The 18,546-nt window shown below is 38.8% G+C and overlaps 1 protein-coding gene across 2 annotated transcripts; it reads right to left on the bottom strand.

Moving 5' to 3' along the window:
* Window positions 1–30: 30 nt before the first annotated feature.
* Window positions 31–18,198, bottom strand: IL18RAP (interleukin 18 receptor accessory protein). 2 transcript variants are annotated; one of them, XM_031605181.2, is made up of 11 exons: window positions 16,798–18,198; window positions 13,889–14,014; window positions 12,614–12,881; window positions 12,342–12,516; window positions 10,654–10,828; window positions 9,147–9,215; window positions 8,759–8,876; window positions 6,447–6,601; window positions 5,761–5,898; window positions 1,470–1,640; window positions 31–749 (listed from the first exon to the last, which is right to left on the bottom strand). In XM_031605181.2, the coding sequence occupies exons 2-11, from the start codon at window positions 14,004–14,006 to the stop codon at window positions 376–378; spliced, it is 1,761 nt and encodes a 586-aa protein (XP_031461041.1). In that variant the 5' UTR covers window positions 14,007–14,014; window positions 16,798–18,198; the 3' UTR covers window positions 31–375. The 2 variants fall into 2 exon arrangements, with proteins under 2 accessions (XP_031461041.1, XP_089983953.1); XM_090127827.1 differs by lacking the exon at window positions 16,798–18,198 and adding an exon at window positions 16,716–16,755.
* Between the last annotated feature and the right edge of the window lie 348 nt (window positions 18,199–18,546).

Raw genomic sequence — 18,546 nt, 5'->3', positions numbered from 1 at the left:
ATAAAACTACAAGAATTCTCAGGAGTTCTTTTTTTAATCTTTTTTTTAGGGGGAAAAAAAAAAAAAAGTATAAAAATGCTTCAACAGAAAAACAATGCAAAGAGAAGAACATTCACATGTCTCAACATCACTGCAAAACAACATAATAAATATCCTAATAATAATTTACTAAAGATAGCTTACATATACACGTGTGTGAAGTGCCACATGGTTTTGCTGTGTGCATGTTTACACTGCAGCTCTTCTCAAGAGTTCTAGAGTGAGCTATTGCTGGCTCAAGTGACAGTCCAGAGTAGTCTGCTGATGTAAAAAAAAAAAAAGGTGTTTAAATCCATTAACTCCTGAGATAGCAGTCATTCCTCTGTGAAATTTATGCTATCGATGTACTAGGCTGAATAACCTTTGGAAAAAGTCCTTTAGGCTGCAATTTCCCAACACCTTAGTGGTATTGACGGGCATGTGGTAGTGCATGTATTTCCAGAACTTCTTGTTTGGAGCAGTAGAAATAGAAGGCTTCCAGGTAATGACTGGTAAAATCCGAAGAGCCTTCTTAACTACTGGAGGCAAGGTCTCTGGCTCTTGGAAAGCCTGGAACTTTATTAAAACCAATTTGATCTTTTTGTCTTCCAGTGCACAGTTCACTGCTGCTTGCAGTTCAAAGATGTTTGGTCCGCTGACATAGGCTGGGCTCAGAATAATGATTGTTCTTCTACTTTGTTTAATAGCTGTAACAACTTCATCTGTGTATGCTGGAGAAGAAATTACAATTGTTATTGCAAAGTGTATTGGACTTTTTATCCAAATTAGTCCATTTAAGAATGGATAATCACCAGAAATACAGAAAGCCAGAAATAGAAGTGCTGAGCAACCACATCAACCTTAAAACCATTCACAATCAGGGGGTATCTCTGCCATTCTTATGCAGCCTTGAGAACATAACTGGATGCTCAAAAGGTGGAGGGCACAGCTGAGATCACAACCACAAAACATTCAAGTAAATTCTCAAAGGACACTTGGAATTGTCTCTGTCTCTCCCAGGGAGAGGTATTGAGGACTTCCAATTATTGCTGTTGGCACTGACCAAGGTGAGTCAGAAAGTAACTAATGAAAAATTCAAGGTCCTCTTTTCACAGGATGGAGCCTGCCTGTGAAGCTTTGTCTCAGCCAAGTACCTCATAGAATGGAATGGATTGGAAAGGATCATAATGATCATCTAGTTTCAAACCCCCTGCTGTGTGCAGGGTCACCAACCACTAGATCAGGCTGCTCTGAGCCTCCTCAACAACCACACTCAAATATAAGTTCCTTAGTTGCAGAGACCAGGTAAAAAGACCAAACATGGCAAGATATGAGCAGAAACTCCAGTGCCAAAACATATCATTTGTTGAACTAGTGCATAAGGTTTTCAGGAAAGAAGAAAATAATTTTATAAGGAACTGAAGACTTTCTACCAACCACAGGAACCTTACCTCCTCCTGGAAGAATATCTCTTTCAAGAATGCATAACTTGTATCCGTATTTGTTTTCAAGCATGTCTGGAAGGATCTCCAGGGCAAATTTTTCCTCGCTAATAAAAGCAGAGTCACTTTCAGAATAGTTTGTTTTTGCATAGGACACAAAGGCATCAAATTCTTTGCCATCTAAAAGAAATAAATATATACATAAGTAACACAGCATACATTAACAGGTGTCTGAAGTATTCAGCTTCTTAATTAATGCAACGTTTCCATTTATGTTCTATACATTTGCTACCTATTTAAGCAGACCCAACACAAATTGAAACTTACAAAGCAATCATGAAGAACAGCAGTTCAGTTACGCAAAGCCAAGCCTGTCTCTCCATTTTCTTCTCTGTAGACGTCTGCTACCAAAGTAAATGAGGATATTGCAGATGACCAATGCAAGAAAGTTTAAATTAGGCACCTTTTTTTTTTTTGTATTTTTACATATATGTGCCAATTTTAACCAATGGGAGATCTGGCACCTCCCGGGAAAATTCCATGCTCTAGGAAATGATTCCCAACCTTTTCTGTCATTCACCCAAATGCTGAGTCCAAAGATAGTCACAAATGCACAACCTGCTTTATAAATATAGTGAATTTTACTTTAAAAAGCTGGGAGGAAGCATGCTCATGGACATTAGCTGTTGTGAAAGATACTGTTTTCATACACTGCTATTTCTAATCAGAGAGAAGGGTGGAAGTGGCAAAGATTAAATCTGATTCAAATATGAGCTCAGAAACAGAGTACTATCCAGCTCCTGAACTTTGTTCCAGTCTCATTAAAAGACTATTTGCAAAGTGCAGCTGCTGAATACATAAAGAACTCTCAGCTCTGAAACACTTTGGTACCTGTGTCCCAAATTTCACCCATTCGTATCTACAAAACAAAAGAAACCTATTTGCTAAATGAAATTTGAACTGCACTTGAGGGAAGATGAAAGAGAACATAAGAAATTGCTCATGATGCAAAAGGCACACTGATCTCAGTACAATATGAATATGAATGCTTCTAATGCCATTTGAGATGCCCTAAGGTTGGTTGATGACCTTGCCAAATTTTACATAGGCACTACTGGAGACCCAAATATTTTGGTATTGTAGGATATGCTCGGGCAAGTCAAATGACAGCAGATATCTTTTTATTTAATCAGCTGATTCATATTACATGTCAGTATAGTCAAGAGAAACCATAAAGTAATTCAGCTGTTCAGCATAGTGTGTTTCTGCAGAATGAGCTGAAAAGCTCTCTAGATTTCACCATATTGATCACATTTCACAGAATGGGAACTGAGACATCTAACCCCTGCACAGCCACATTGGTAATAGCATTGAATCTTAACCCTCCATGCTAACATTCTGATTTCTACCCCTAGATGTTAGATTGGGATCATAAGGATCAGAAGAAATCATGGAACCCTGGGAGCAAAGGAAACGCATGTGGAAAATTAATGACCTGCATGAGTTGGGCTTGAAAGACTACATTCATAACTAGCAGATAGCAGAAAGTATATTATCAAAAGAAAACATGGGTGTGAAAATTCGGCTTAGAGGTTGAGACTATCCCCAGTGCTCCTGGCCATACACTTCTGCCTTTCCTTGTAAGAGTAGAAATAGCTCTCTAGTTACCTATTACCTTCTGCTGGTCTATTTTACTGCTAAGTTGAGCCACTGTAGGCCCAAAAGAGTGAATCAGCAACAGCAAACACACATGGCTTGGAGGTGGGGCAGTGGGTCACTAGACTGGTTTAGCTGAAAAGTCCAGCTACACCCTGATTTAAAAATCCTTTGAACACCACTTTTAAATGACAATAAATCCTTTGCAAAACAAGCCAGATATTCCTCATTTCCCCCATAGAGGTCACTGCAATCTTATTAGACAAATACATCATGGTTTGGGGTTTTTTTGCTTGTTTGTTTTTTCTTTTTAGCATCACTACTGCAAAAACAATTTAAAAATGCATACATAGTAAACTCAATTGGGATTTTTTTTTCCAGAACAGTACAGGAGAACAGTTACACCCTGAGAAACTTTTGGGACATATGTTTCAGATGCTCAATGTGTTGGAAATGATGTTAGTTAAGCAAAGTTACTGTCAAATTTGTCTATAAATGTTAATTCCCCAGCTTCTTCACTGCCTCTTTCTTCCTGTAGGAGAGACAAGATTTTTAAGAAGTACATCTTAATTAGCTATGGAGGAAGCTCAAGGATTAGAAAGGTGTGAGATAAAGGATGAGCTCACTGCTGTTTTTAGCTAACTAATGAAAGGGTACAGAGATGATGGAGAGAGATTTCTCTGAGGCGCAGAGTGATAGCAGAGAAGGCTACAGACACAAGCAGCAATAATTAAAATCCTCATTAGAAATTAGTAAAAAACTTTTCACTGCAAAAATGGTCAAGAACTGAAGCAGGTTGTTCTGAGACATTGTGAATGGTCTATCTTTGGTGGTATGCAAAACTTGGATGAACAAGGTCCAGAGCCATCCAGCCTAGGCTGGCTCTGCTTTCAGCAGTATCTTGAATCAAATGACTTCCAGAGTCCTTACCAGCAATTTTCTAATGCTGTGCTAAGAGGAGTGGGAGAGAAGGAATGAATGATGGAAAGGAAGAAACGGCAAAATGGCATCAAATTTTTGCTTTTTTGCTTTATGAGCAAACCGTTTCAAATCTCAAGTAAATTGATATGCATCCACATGAAGTGAGAAGGACATAACCCTACAGCTGGGAACAGCTTGGGGGTGAGTCATCTTCAGGCATAAAACCTGCTGGATAGGCATAGCTAGTCTGCACACTTCATGCCCCCCACGCCATAAATGGGGCTGTGCACATGCAGCACATTGGAGTTAAGGAGTAGGATAGAAGTGCAAGAGATACAAAGGGGTCTTAAACTTCAAATCTTGCCAGGTCTGTCTCTGTCCTGCTGACAAATGTAAGGTTGAAGGGGATTTTCCAGAGGTTCTTAAATCAATCTGCTACCAAGCAGAGGGGAAATTTTAAGTGATTTCCCAAATAACTTTTGATAGATGTCCTAGAGCTTACAACGATACTTTCCGAAAAGGCAGTCAATTGTTTCACTGTGTATGTATTTATAGATACAGAGATAAATGTATATTCACACCTAATTGAAATACACCTATGGAAACACGAAAGTAAACTCATATATTATATGTCTCAAAACGCATCAAGACTCAAGGATTTTTAGAAAAATTTCCTTGGGTAATTTCTATCAGATTTATTTAAATCCACTTAAGGAAATTAAATGCTAAATTCATTGAAGTAGGCACTGTGATTTATGATACATTTTTTACTGCTTAATATTTCGGAGGCCCAATTTAGCTGAGATGATGTGGCAATGCTGTTACAGAGACTTGAAATTTGAAAAAGTTGATTGCTGATGTAAAATCATGATAGTCAACATGACTTTCAGAAAGCAAAAACTGCCCCAAAGTGCACGAAGTTTGTGTTCCTCCTTATCTTATTTCACATAACCACAGGATGGCTGATGCTGGCAGGGTCTTCTGTGTCCCTCTGGCCCAACCCAGCAGGGCTAACCGGAACAGGGTGCCCATGGCCAGGCAGCTGTTGGCTCCATCTCCAAGGAGCAGACCCCACAGACTCTGGGCAGCCTGTGCCAGTGCTCTGTTACCTGCACAGCACAGAAATGCTGCCCTATGTTCAGAGGGAATCTCCTATGCTTCAGTTTGTGCCCATGGCCTCTTGTCCTGGCACTGGTCACCACTGAAAAGAGCCTAGTTTCAACTTTTGTGCGCCCTACTCTCAAGTATTTGTATACATTGACTAGATCCCCCTGAGTTGCCTCTTCTCATACTGAACAGGTCCAGATCTCTCAGTCCCTCCTCAGGGGATAACCTTCTCCTTTAATCATCTTTGTGACCCTTTGTTGGACTCTCTCCAGCACAACCATGTCCCTCATACTGGGAGGGCCAGAACTGGACACAGTGCTCCAGGTGAGGCATCACCAAAGCTGACTGAAACAGAAAGATCACCTCTTAACCAGCTGGCAATACTTTGCTGAATGCAGCAAAGAATACTAAGCATTCTTAGCAGCTAGGGCACTCATGTAGTTGACTCATGTTCAACCTGGTGTCCATCAGGTCCCTCATGTCCTTTTCAGCAGAGCTGCAGAACAGGGTTATTAAGAAAATTGAATTAAGCGATTAGCCCACACCAGATTAACTCACAGAACAAAAGACAATAGGAAAAAAGTGAAGAATAGTAATTTCATACCATATTTCTTACCTTCTGTAGTTTCGTTGCGGACCACATAGCTTCGGTACATCAGCACTATTTCAATCCAGTGCTGGTAAATAAAGGCAGTGCACAAAAGCAATGCAAAGAGAATAGAAATGGCACTGCACAGTATGTACAAGAAAAACACTGTAGAAAGAAAAAGTTTTATCGTAAGTCAGACTTTCCAACTTAGATAAAAAGCTCAATTCAAAAAAGGAGACAAACTAGCTCACAGTCTTCATTCCTTCCCTCTTAGCAAACTTTAGAGAAGAAAGGAATTGATTTACCTGCAAATTTCAGCACAGTGTTTCAGTCTACTACGAGGGATAGTGCTTGAACTGTATTTCCCTGTTAGTATGAAAAGCCAGTTTGAGATGAAAGGTATAGAGAAAATGGTCTATTGTACACTCAGTGCGGCTAAAAATAAAAACTACTTAAAATGGAAAATATACAGATAGCTGCACACAGAACCTTGCTGGAGACTTCCTGTGCCACCCTAGTGATGAATGTCCACTGTGAGCTATGGTTCAAATGAGAGAATGGTTTAATTTCCACACTGATTCTTTTTTTGGCCTTTGCTTGAAAGGCTGCCATATTCGTATCAGGTACAGCATAAACATACATGCTAAGGACTGGGAAAACAGAAACATCCTATGAAAATCTTTAAGGGCTAGCAGTTCTCCATCTGTTCTTACCTCTCTGTTTTTTTTTCAGTTGGATCACAGCGGTAGCATTCCCCACAGAATTTTGAGCAAAGCAGATGAAGTTACTTCTTAGGTCCTTCTCAGTAACTTCTTCCAGTTTAGCAACATGACGAAGTACATGTCCCTTTAAACATCTTGGACAAACACTAAAGAGAAAAAGCATATATTTGCATGACACCTTTGCAGCTCATTCATACAATCCCCAAACGTCTTAGATACAGAGAAAGAAGATTTTGGCAAATTCTGAACATTAAGTTAAAGTTTTAACAGAGATGCAAAACTCTGGTTTGGAGCCTCCATTTGTGTTTTATTTGCATCATAATGACATCAAAGGTTTTCAGACTGAAAAGTTTATTCTTATTTCTTACTTAGCTTTAAATATGTAGGTCTTTCTGACTTCCATAAGATTATTTGAATTTTCCTAAGACTTTGAATACTACCCCACCAGGAGAAATGTAGGGAAATTAAGCTTCAAAAAGGAGTCCTGAGAGACAACAAGCTGAGCAAAAAGATGGAAAAGCACCATCTCTTTCCAAGGGATAAAAGTCCCAAGGACAGGACAGACAAATAGAATAAAACAAAAATGAGGAATTGAAGAACAGAAAATGAAATGGTAACAAAAAAGTGCCTTTGGGGCACTCTTAAGAATACCCGGTGCTTCTGAGTCTCGGTGTTTCTCTTTGGAAGCCATAGTACATGAGTCTCTGGGTCATCTCAAGTATGCCTCATGTCATGCCACTGCTGGCCAGTGTGCCAATATGACAATGAACTAACTCCACTAACCCAAGTATCATGAGCATGAATATGGGCAGTTAATTTTAGGATTCAACATGTCCTAAAGATCTGTTGAGAATGGTTTATAGCAGAGTGGTTGGTACTAGATGGTCTTAAAGGTCTTTTCCAACCCAAACCATTCTATGATTTTATGATTCCATGATTCAGAACTGAGCAGTAAAAGATATTCTTGTATTGCATAGATTCCTTGCCCAACTTGGACAATGTATAACTGAATGAGACAGGAAAATACAGGAAGGAAAGGGAGGCATGAAGACAATTCAAGTCATCTCAATTGACAGCATGCTCAACATGAGTCAGCAGCCTTACTGGTAGCCAAGAGGGTAAACTGTATTTTGGCATACATTAGGTACTGTATAGCCAGTCAGTCATAAGAAGTGATTCTCCTGTTACATGTTAGGATTGGTGCAGCCTCATCTTGTGTATTGTATGCCATTATTGTTAACATCCTTGAAAGTGCCCAGAGGAGGACATCAAAGCTGGTAGCAGAGCTGAAGGCATGTCCTGTGAGAAGAGGCTGAGGGCACCAGGCTGTGCAGTTCAGAGAGAAGGAGGCCAAGAGTTGACCTTATTGCTCCCTGCAGCATCCTGAGGAGGGGAAGCAGAGGGAGATGCGGGACTCTGCTCCTGACAACTGATGGCAGAAGGGAAATGGCACAGAGCTGCACGAGGGAGGTATCAGGCTGGGCATTAGGAACAATTTATTTATTGTGTGAGAGCTCAAGCACTGGAACAGGCTTCCTAGAGAGGTAGTTCATACCTCATGACTGCTAGTGTTCAAGAGGCATTTGGATAATACCCTCAATAACATCCTTTCGTTTTTGGTTAATCCTGATGTGGTCAGGCAGTTGGACTCATTGGTCTTTGAAAGTCCCTTCTAATTAACCATTCTGTTCTGTTCTATTCTATTCCATTCTTTAAGGTCACAGGAAACCTTTCCCCTGTATGTCACTCCTCTGTGGAGTCTGGTTAATTCTTGCCAGGGAAGACTTGAAGACTCCTAAAATTCAATTCTGCATGCTCTCAGGCTGACCTAATGCACGTAACTCAATTTAAAAGCCCAACTTTTGAGACACACAAACTCATTTCTGTGTCACAGAGAACTGGCCTATAGTACTGTTTCACGGGATCCAGTTTATTCCCCACTTAGAAACAGCTTTCAGAGAGATGGAGTGAATTGTTAACAGGGCACAACTGAGGGAGCACACGGCTGTTGCAGGCACAAGGGGCCAAGCACCATTCATGCTGAAATTCCCTGTGAGATAAAGCTTTGGGAAAAAAGAGTTAAGACTACACAGAAAATATTAAATTCTTGAATTTATGGCCATATCATGTTTTGAACATGTGCTTCTGTATGTAATGTGCTCATGGACAGACACAATAATATGCTGAAGGACAGATAGTTCTGAGCTCCCTTCAGTAAATTTACATATTGAGTAAAGCTCTTGTGGAAGGATTTTTACAGTTGCTAACAGCATAGTAACACTAGTATTATATTGCTTTCTTACCTTGTTTCCTGGTTCAATTTCTCATTTATATTTTCACTGTCTCTTTTCCATATTACTCTCTTCTGAGTACCCCTTTCAAACCCAAACTGTACACGGCATTCCAGTTCAAGGGGCTTTCCTGAAACAAATTAATACAGAAAAGGCATACATGCAGGTCACTGGAATATTTTTCTCTTTAATAGACTGGGATACATATAATATATATGTATGCCATATATAATATAAAGTTTATTTTAATATTCACAAATACATAAATTAAGAAAAAAAATTATAGAAAATTCCCATACTCCAAGAGAGCAAAGCTATTTTGTTTTATCAAGGTCTATCATCATCTACAATCAGCTCATTTGAACATTTTCTTTCACTATCAGAGAAAGAATAAACTTACCAAGTTCTGCTTCGAGAATCGCCACACCACTGGGATGCAAGATGTTTGGTGGATGGATAGTGTTTTTTGCTGCAATTAACAGGACTGCTATTAATAAGTGTTATTGTCAATGCCAAAGACCAGAGAAAACATTTCAAAGGTTTATCTTTCTCTGATGTTAGGTGGAATTTTGACATCACAGTCCAAGAGGATGCTTTATGGTTGTTAAGCTGTCTGAGAATTCACAGTATGAAAGCTTTCTCTACAAAACTTACGTAGCTACTTAAACTGCTATGTCAGTAGTTGAACTGGGGAGCTCAGCATCAGAACTGCACCTGAGGTAATTTAGGATTCAGAAACAAGGATCCCCTTTGCAAAATTTCCTGCAGTTACCAATCCCTACATGAGTTCCCTGCCAAGCTCCATTCCACACCCACTAAGCATGCAGACAGCACACAAACTCCTTATTCACAATAAATGTGAATACACATTTAAATACACAGCACAGGTATTTTCATTAAAATACCACATTATTAGATTTTTTTTCTAAGCAAGAGTTGACAAAGAGATAACGAAAGATAACGACACCCAGTTTGTGCAATCTGAGAGGCTGTGAGAACGTGGCATGAAGAGCCTTAAAATGCACAGCTCTGATATTCTTGGGAAATCCCATACTACGGGAAATGTTGAAATGTTGCCACACAAACACTTTTTTTTTTTTTTTTTTTTTTTTTTTTAAACTTTGAACTACACTGAAGCAGAGAAAGCTGCAACCCATCTACTTCTGAATACAAAATAGATGCAGCTGTGCCACATTGCTGGCGTTCCGGCCTAAAAGACAAGGCCTGAAAGAACAGGTCGTACAGGCATTGATGCTGTCCCCAGCTAGCACACAAAAACAAAGAGCGTTGCTGTCTTTGTTGTTAGATTACTCTCAGATCCCATATTTCCTCTGACACAAAATGTCACATCGCCATTTTTAAGTGACGAAATGAAGATCTCATGCATTGCAGAACAAAATACCGTATCACCAACTGTAGAAGGGAATTCTCTAACTCGTACTTTAACTCAAGCCATCACTTCAGGGATGTGTAGGATTGAGATACAGCTTTATATTCCACATCTGCCAAGAAAGATTAGCGTTCTTCCCTCTTGGTATTCAAATGTCTTACTAACACTGCACATACAGTGCATGGAGAACATTGGCACCAGCAGTGGTTTCATGAATTCTACTCTCAGATTAACTGATTTAAATCCTTGTGTAGATTTGATTATCGCTGTTAGGAATCAAGGCAGAATAAGATCTTGACATCTATGGTATTACTAAATTTATTACTAAACACCGAAGGTCCTAGACACTGTCCAGAAATGTCCTCAGAATACTTGGAAGTGAATTTTAATGAAAGTGTAGCTAGTCTAGTTTATAATTTTTCAGAACAAGATCCTGAACAAAATATATTAATAGAGTACTAAAGAATAGGGAAAACATATTTTTGAAGTATTTTATAATAGTTAAAATATTACTCACCAATGACTTCTACTGTAACTGCTGTTCTCATTGTCCATTGAGTAGTGTTGTCAAATATGGTGTAATCACATACATATATTCCAGAGTCTTGAACATAAGTTGTTTTCAAGTAGATTTCATTATCTACAAACTTTAGGCTTTTCCTGGTCTTCCTGTATTCTATCTGATGGCCATCCTAACAAAAATAAAATAATATCAAAGAATTAAATGTCTTCTTCTTGTTGTTGTCACTGTTGCTGTTAAATTATATTATATTTGGATGGAATTGCCATGACAGTAGGGTTAAGCCAAACTCTTTTCACTGAAAACAAACACTTTTTGATATTTACATTTTTAAAAATTGTGGGCTACATAATATGTGAATATCAGTACCTGTAAAAAAACCCAACAAGACTTTAACATTTGTGGCTGCTGAGAGATATGTAAAATAATGAAACTAAGTGTAAATTAAATTCACATTACTAAAGGTCAATGAAAAGGATTGTTGTTTTGTACATTTACAGACTAGGTATTTTTATTTTTGTAAGTAAATGATTTTGAAACCAGCTCTGTTGCAGTAGGCGTTTGTGGGGTATCAGGCTGTGATGCGACAGGACCTCCCCTGCTCTGTGATAAGAGACTGACGCGCGCTTGGACATGAATAGACGCACGTGGACGTAGTAACATAGATAAGCATGTAAAGTATATAAGTTGCTGTTTCACTTGCAATAAATGCCATCCTGCCTAACATCACATTGGTGTGTACGTGGTGAGATGGTCGGGTCACAGTGGGGACGGCGTGAACCCTGGCTGGGCCATAGGAACGTGAGGAACTAGGGGTTTCCTACGCGGAAACACAGCTCCACAACCTTTTATAGGAAAAAATATGGTTTGGGATTGTATGAGATTGATAGCATTGTCACTATTTCCAAAAGGATGAATGATGCTTTTTGAAAAGTACCCCTAGTTTTCACAGTTTTGTTTAGGTAAAATCTCTAGGGGTACAGGGAATTTTCCTTAAGACAAATGCAAAATGAGGTAAAGACATACCTCATATAAAGCTTGGAAGTAAATGAAGAGTAACTTTGACTGGATGACCATTTTGTTTGATGAATAAATACTGTAAATAGTACCAGGTAGTAAAATGAACGTTTGAATTTTCAGTCATTTTTGATTGCTTATATAGTACAAGCTTACATGGAACTATTAGTGAATTTAGTATATAACTACTAGTGACTACAGTATTATCTCACTTTAGTGAGAACTATTGGTGATAGGTGGATGGCTGGACTGGATGATCTTGCAGGTCTTTTCCAACCTTGGTGATACTATGACTCTATAATTCTATAGCATATTACAATTATTACAGACAAAGTAGGGATACATTTTAGCTTGAAGGTAATTTAGCAGTCGTTTGAAAAAGACTAAGTCAATAATTTCTCTGTGGGATGGTGTTTCATTAGAAACAGGTGTCTTGGAAAGAACAATTAAAATAAATTTGTTTCTAACGAAGCCAACTTTTTTCTTTCATACATTTGATATTTTCAGAATTTAAAATCAAAACAAAACTTTAAAATTTTAAATTTCAGCAGTGTCAATTTTGTAAATAACTAATTTTGATTCTCAATTACTACAATTAGTTGAAAAGAAACTATGCCGAATTCCGTACCTCCACTGCGCTTCTGAATACTCAAAAGAGTGACTCTTACCTTGTACCATCTTACATCGACTTTGTCTATATGTCTGTAGCATTTTGTCCCAGGACAAGCTATCGAATTCCCATTGCCAGCAAGAAGATACAGTGGGTTTGTACCATAGCCTGCACATTTTGCCTCTGCCTTTGTTTGAACCTCCAGAACAATTTTGAGACACGGGATTTTTTCACTGAGTGATAGAGAAAAAAGTTAAACTTTTAACATAAAAGTAGAATAAATACATCAATTCTTACCTAGAAATATAAGCCCTTTTCCCCATTACATACTGTATCATACAGATGTAGATTCCAGAAGCATTCTCTCTTACTGGTTTAAACCAAAGTGCATCCCCTTGCAGAGTAATGTTAGAGCTTTCCTTGACAGCTTTAAGATGTCCTTTGTCTTTCTGACACCAGAACCATTTCACCTCATGTTGCTTTAGAGCTGAGTTGTCATAAATGTTGGTAGCATCTTTATGTGGCAAAGCGCATTGTAAAACAAACTCTTCATCGCTAATTGCACGATACCGTACTTGAGGCTTTACATGGGAACACCCTGAAAAGTAGGAAAATGTAGTATCAGTACCACCTGAAAAGAACACACAGCAGTCATGTCTAAAAAAAAAAAAAAAGAAAGAAAGAAAGAAAAAAAAAATAAGAATACTAAAAAAAATACAGTTTTTCCTTTCTTCATGCTAACAATTTTTTTCATGTGACCTTTGGACTAATGACCAACTTTGATCAAATAATTTGCTTAAACATGGAATTGATCAAAGTTCTCAAGGACTTGTTCAAAAGTTGTTGCTAAATGTTTATTGGACCTTTTTCAAAAGCTTATTATTGAAAATAGCTTAAGATTTTTGGTGAACCAAAGATTTTCATGTGGATGCTAATCTGTTAAACCTCCGCTTTGTAGAAAAAAAACAGTGTAGCTCTCCTAGCTTTCCTCATATTAATGGAGAAGGGAGTGAAATAAACCTGAAGTAAAGCCTGCCTGCCTCACTCCCTAATTAAAGTAGGACCGACAAAGATTTCATTATCATCTCATTGCTTTCAAATCTTTTCCCTCGTACATTTCAGTTACTATGTCTAAATCAAATGAATTTTCAGATTCTGAATGCTGTGGCCACACATCCTAACCCCAAATTCTCAAAAGGCTGATCGACCTCCTAGTAGAAAGGATGTAGCAACCCCTGAAAGAAGGGTGACAGGATTTCAGTAGAAGGGAACACATGAACTCTTTGGTTCCTCACATGCCCCCATGGGAAATCATTTGCAGTTTTGGTTTCTCTGCATGTGAAATTAACTAAGTTCTTCCAGATAGACAGATGAATGGTGGAAAGTTCTGATATATTGATCTCACCCAGCCTTGTTTTCCACCTCCCCCCTGGTTGGACCAGCTGCTGGAGACTTCAAGGTGTCATAAAAACAGCTAATATGTTCCATTAGGTTACCAGAAATTCTCCTTTATATCTCATGAAGTCATGGCAAGAAGTAGATTTGCTTCTCTAAGTTTTCAGCAAGCATTACAACCACCAAAACCCACCACAGCAGATTTCTTACCTGGCAAATTAATCCCTCTAACTTCTGTTCCAAACAGCGCTAGAATCCAGTAAAAAGTGAGCATCATCTTCTTTATTAATTTTGGTTGGTATTCTGAGATATTTTCTTTAGGAACCATCTTGCTTTCTGTAAAAGAGAAAAACAGACTTTTTTTTTTTTTTTTTGCAAATAATAAAATGATAAGACAAGAGGTTAAATGTGTATCTCATTGTGTAGCTCTATGAACATTAGCAGACAGTATTTCGTAGACACAATGTGCTTTAAAAATGAGGTTTGCAGTGCTCTTTCTGCTCATATCATTTCACACAAATTCGAGATAAATAGTATCAACAAGAATACAGAAAATCTCTTTAAAATATCTTGCAATGATATATTTATCATATATTTTACATGCAATACAGGTAAGCATTACATATATGTATATCTTCTGTATCACAGCGCTGCACTGCCTGAATTCTGACCTTAGAGAATTGCAGAACAAGGCAACATCCACACCATCGTTAGGTATCAGCTCTGTGCTGTGAGCAGAAAGTGGGGAGATTCTAACATCCAGGAGATAAGGGAGCAGGTCCACAAAGCACTCAAGAGTCTTACATTACAGCCTCCTCACCAAAATGAAACCCCAAACCCTGTTGTAGGAATTATTCTGCCTCTAACTACACAGAGGCTTGAGCTGTGTCCCACAGCCTTACCAGCTGTGGGGCTAGAGAGAAGGCAAGCTGTCCAGCATTCGTCTTCAACAGCCCAGGATGAATTTGAATATTTAGTTAGAACATCTCCAACACCTGTGACTGATGTGTCTCATTCAGGATCTCAGCGAGTAAAGACGCACCCTCTGCTGATGCTCACATTGTGCAATTGAGACCTCAAGGATTTTTCTTTGCTCTTTGGGTTAAGTGACTCTGCATTTATGCAGTGGCTAGAGAGACACTGAGTCAGCCTGAGGGAAAAAAAAGGTCAGGCAAGGGCTAATCCCTAGTCTGTGAGTATCTCATGCAAATTAGACACAACTCAAAGAGGCGGGCATCAAGAGATCATCCAGGACACCATGAGTTGGCAGCCTAGACAAGAAGAACTCACACTGCATCTTTTCAGGAAGCCACCCCACATAGAGAGGAGCACTTTAGTCACTGTTCTGTTCAACACATCTCTATTCCCTACAAGTGAGTGGAACAATCTATTTTTACACTCAGAGGTCATAAAAGGTAGGCTCATTTATTTCCCTTAACCCATCCTGGTGCTGTCTTATAGACTGTCAACCGTCAAATGTCATTACCTTGTATACATCTTAAAAACATACTGAAACTCCAAGACAGTAAGTCAATCTGAATAAAGAGACTGAGTTTCACTGCGTGAAAGCCCTCCTAAACTTTTGAAAGACTATCTTATCCACTGCATAAGGATGATTGGATCCTGACTCTCTTGGAGCTGTTTTTAAGGCAGTCATAAAGATCTCTCTCAAAGCATCCATTAGTGCTGCACCTCTGTATAAAGCAAAGATGATGTTCTGAGTTATGTCACCCACCAGTCCACGTGGCAAAAGCACACTGGTGTCAGTTGCTAGCAGAACCCAAGAGCCTTGTTTGTGATTCAGCGCTGAACTCCCTTGAGCAGGAAAGTTGATGCAATGGATTATTGTTGCCAAAGGAAGGTGGTCTCATCAGTCACTCTGTCCTCTCTTAATGGTCCAGCCCCCACTATGGTGACAGCTGCAGTTCTCTTTCATGCCTCAGTTCAATTTGCTAAACCATTAGAAGTTAAGCTCTGTGACTGCTGATTTTCCTGCTGTTCATTTGTCCATAATCAGGGACAAGCAGGTTATATGTAGCAAAACCATATGAAGTGACCATTCACAAGGCATTTAGTAATACCAATGACATATAATGTCTATGATCTCCAGTTTAATTCTATGCTAACAACCCTCAGGTCACATTCAAAGGGTCACTATGAATGGGAAGAAGTGGGAAAAGGAGGGTTAAATAATGAATTTAATAGCTTTGGTCAGCAATTTGCATAACTCTCTGTTGTATTCTGCTAGCTGTGATAAGGTACATCACCACCAAACACATGAGTTAACTTAACACTTATTACAGAAGTACCATCATGACAGCATGTGAGGTTAAGAAGTGCGATCTTGTAAATGTGCTAGATAGGGAGAGGGAAATTCACAGCTGCAGCAAACAGCAGTTACCAAAAGATGAGGGTTCTTGAAAAAGGATCATCTTAAATGACCATCTACCTTTGTTTATACTGTGGGTGGACTCAAGGTGATTCAGTGACATAATATATTCAGTGACTTGCTTTTATCTTGTCAGTATTTGCCAGGAAAATCAAGACAGTCTTTCCCTGGATAACATTATCTGACTGTCTTCTCCAGCCATGTGTGCATCCCTACTGTGATATCCTTAGTTCAGCAATTTAGGATGCCATTTCACTGCAAATCAACATATATGCAAAGGAGGCTAATGTGGTTTTAAAGTAATTTCCTGTGGTAAAACAATGCAAAAGAGAAGAATAGGAGCTGTTTACTTTTGCCTATGTCGTAACTCCTGTAAGACGCTCAGAAAAAAATAAAATTGATGAAAGTCACTTCAGCCTCAAAGTTATCAATTTCTACCAGTTGTCACGGATTTACACCACAAAAGCAAAGATAATCTGATTCTAAATGTAAGATTACAAATAGTCACACGAAGAAAAAACCTCACCAAGCCAATAAAGTGAAATATAGTCTAGTGAAGCTACTGACTAAGGCTTTTTTTCTTTTGCTCAAGTAATTAAGAACACTTTACTTTAAAACGTATATTAAAAGAGAGTAAAACTAACTCACCTGTAAGTGGGGGTGGGGGCAGAGGGTGGGGAACAGACTGAAAGCTAGAATTAAAAAAAGAGAGATTATCTAAAAATCTTACCTGCACATCTTACACTACGTGGTACGAATTGTGGTAAGGTTTAGCTGAACGCTGTTGAGACTGTTTCCTTTACAGGAATTTCCTCTACTTGAGTGTCATCATCCCTTCCTTTTTCGGTTTAATGCTTTAGGTTCAAAGTTTCCGGGTAATTTTCTTGTAAAAAGATAGGGGAAAAAAGGGTTACCGCTACTAAAAAATCAAAGCTTTCTGAGCTTTAAATCCTTTACTTGCACTGTGTTCAGAAGCGCATTGGACTTTTTAGTTTGCTTCATTTAAGAGGAGGAATGGTAGAAAATTCTTTTCTCTCTCTCTTTTTTTTTTTTTCCTAAGTGCTGCTACTGGATGGGTGAAAAGAGTACATAATTTCCAAAATCTGTAAGCCACCCATACATCTTCTCAGTACAGAATAATATTCACTATACCCAGCAAGTTCTTACTGTCCTTAGAATCATAGATTCATAGAATCTCTCAGGTTGGAAAATACCTTTAAGATCATCAAGCCCTCAGTCACTTTCTGCGTAATGCGAAGAGGCACTGTATGAGGGCTGTGACACACTATTAGTATTTTTCTGTGCCCTCACACTTCAATTTTGTTGGCAACCCTAGTGGGGCTTTGCAGAAAGTGAAAAATGTAGCCCTGATGAATACGAGCTCCCTGTGACATCCCCACTGGACCTGCTAGGCAGGCAGAGCAATTCAGCATATACAATCCCACATGGTCCAGCTCCTCTTCCGAGGTTCCTTTAAGGATGTGAAATCCTTAAAAGACAGGCTGCATATTGACTCTGACTATGTAAAAGCATAAGAGCATTTCAATAGATGTCATTGGGATATACAGGTCTCTCTGCTTGTGCCAGACATTTCAAGAATAGTAGAACTTGTTTGTCCTTCCCCTGTGTGAGACTCACTCTCTTTACTGCAGTTTGGGGCAGTTATTCTATTTCATTCGGGTTTCCACAAGAAGAAGGTAAGAAAGGCTTTTTGCTATACAGCAAGTAAATGCAATATTGCCTCTGCTCAGAGAATCATAGAATCATTTCAGTTGGAAGGAAATGTTAAAGGTCATCAAGTCCAACTTCCCTGCAATGAACATACGCAGCTCAGTCAGGTTGCTCAGAGCCCCATCCAGCCTAAATATAGACACATTCTTTAAGGCAATAGCCAGTAATATTTGTTTATGTTGGGTCCTAAGCATGTGGAAATATAAGATGGGTATTCTCAGATTCCACAGCTGGTGATTAAGCTTGGTAGTTGTCTCCTCCAATATCTTCAGTATTTTGCTCCAGTACAAAATATATGTTTGATTTCTAAGTTATAAGAGGCTCCAATGGTTCTTTATAAGTTTCACTATAAAGAGATGAGCCTTTTGTAGGTGTCCTTTCTGACTGGGGAGAGAAAAAAAAGCAGTTCACTTTTCCCTTTAAGGAATAATGGAATGCAACACAGACAAAGCAAAGCCCATGCTACCTTCATAGAATCACAAAATCATAGAATCATAAATATTGGAAAAGATATCTAAGATCTTCTAGTCCAACCATAGACCCATCACCGCCATGCTCACTAACCTAAAGCCATTGCTCAGACGGTCAGGAAGAGGGCTGTTTTCCAAATACAGATCTTCCAGACATAAAACATACGTCAACCTTTTCAAATACTAACAGGTTCATTAAAATAAATAATAATAAAAAATGAAGTAGTCCAATCACTTGATAAAACACCAGTCACCCAGAGTTTTGAATGAGGCCAGAT

The sequence above is a fragment of the Phasianus colchicus genome, chromosome 1, assembly GCF_987193195.1.
Source record: "Phasianus colchicus chromosome 1, bPhaCol1.hap1.1, whole genome shotgun sequence".
Taxonomy (NCBI): domain Eukaryota; kingdom Metazoa; phylum Chordata; class Aves; order Galliformes; family Phasianidae; genus Phasianus; species Phasianus colchicus.
This window is presented reverse-complemented; position numbering and strand designations above follow the sequence as displayed.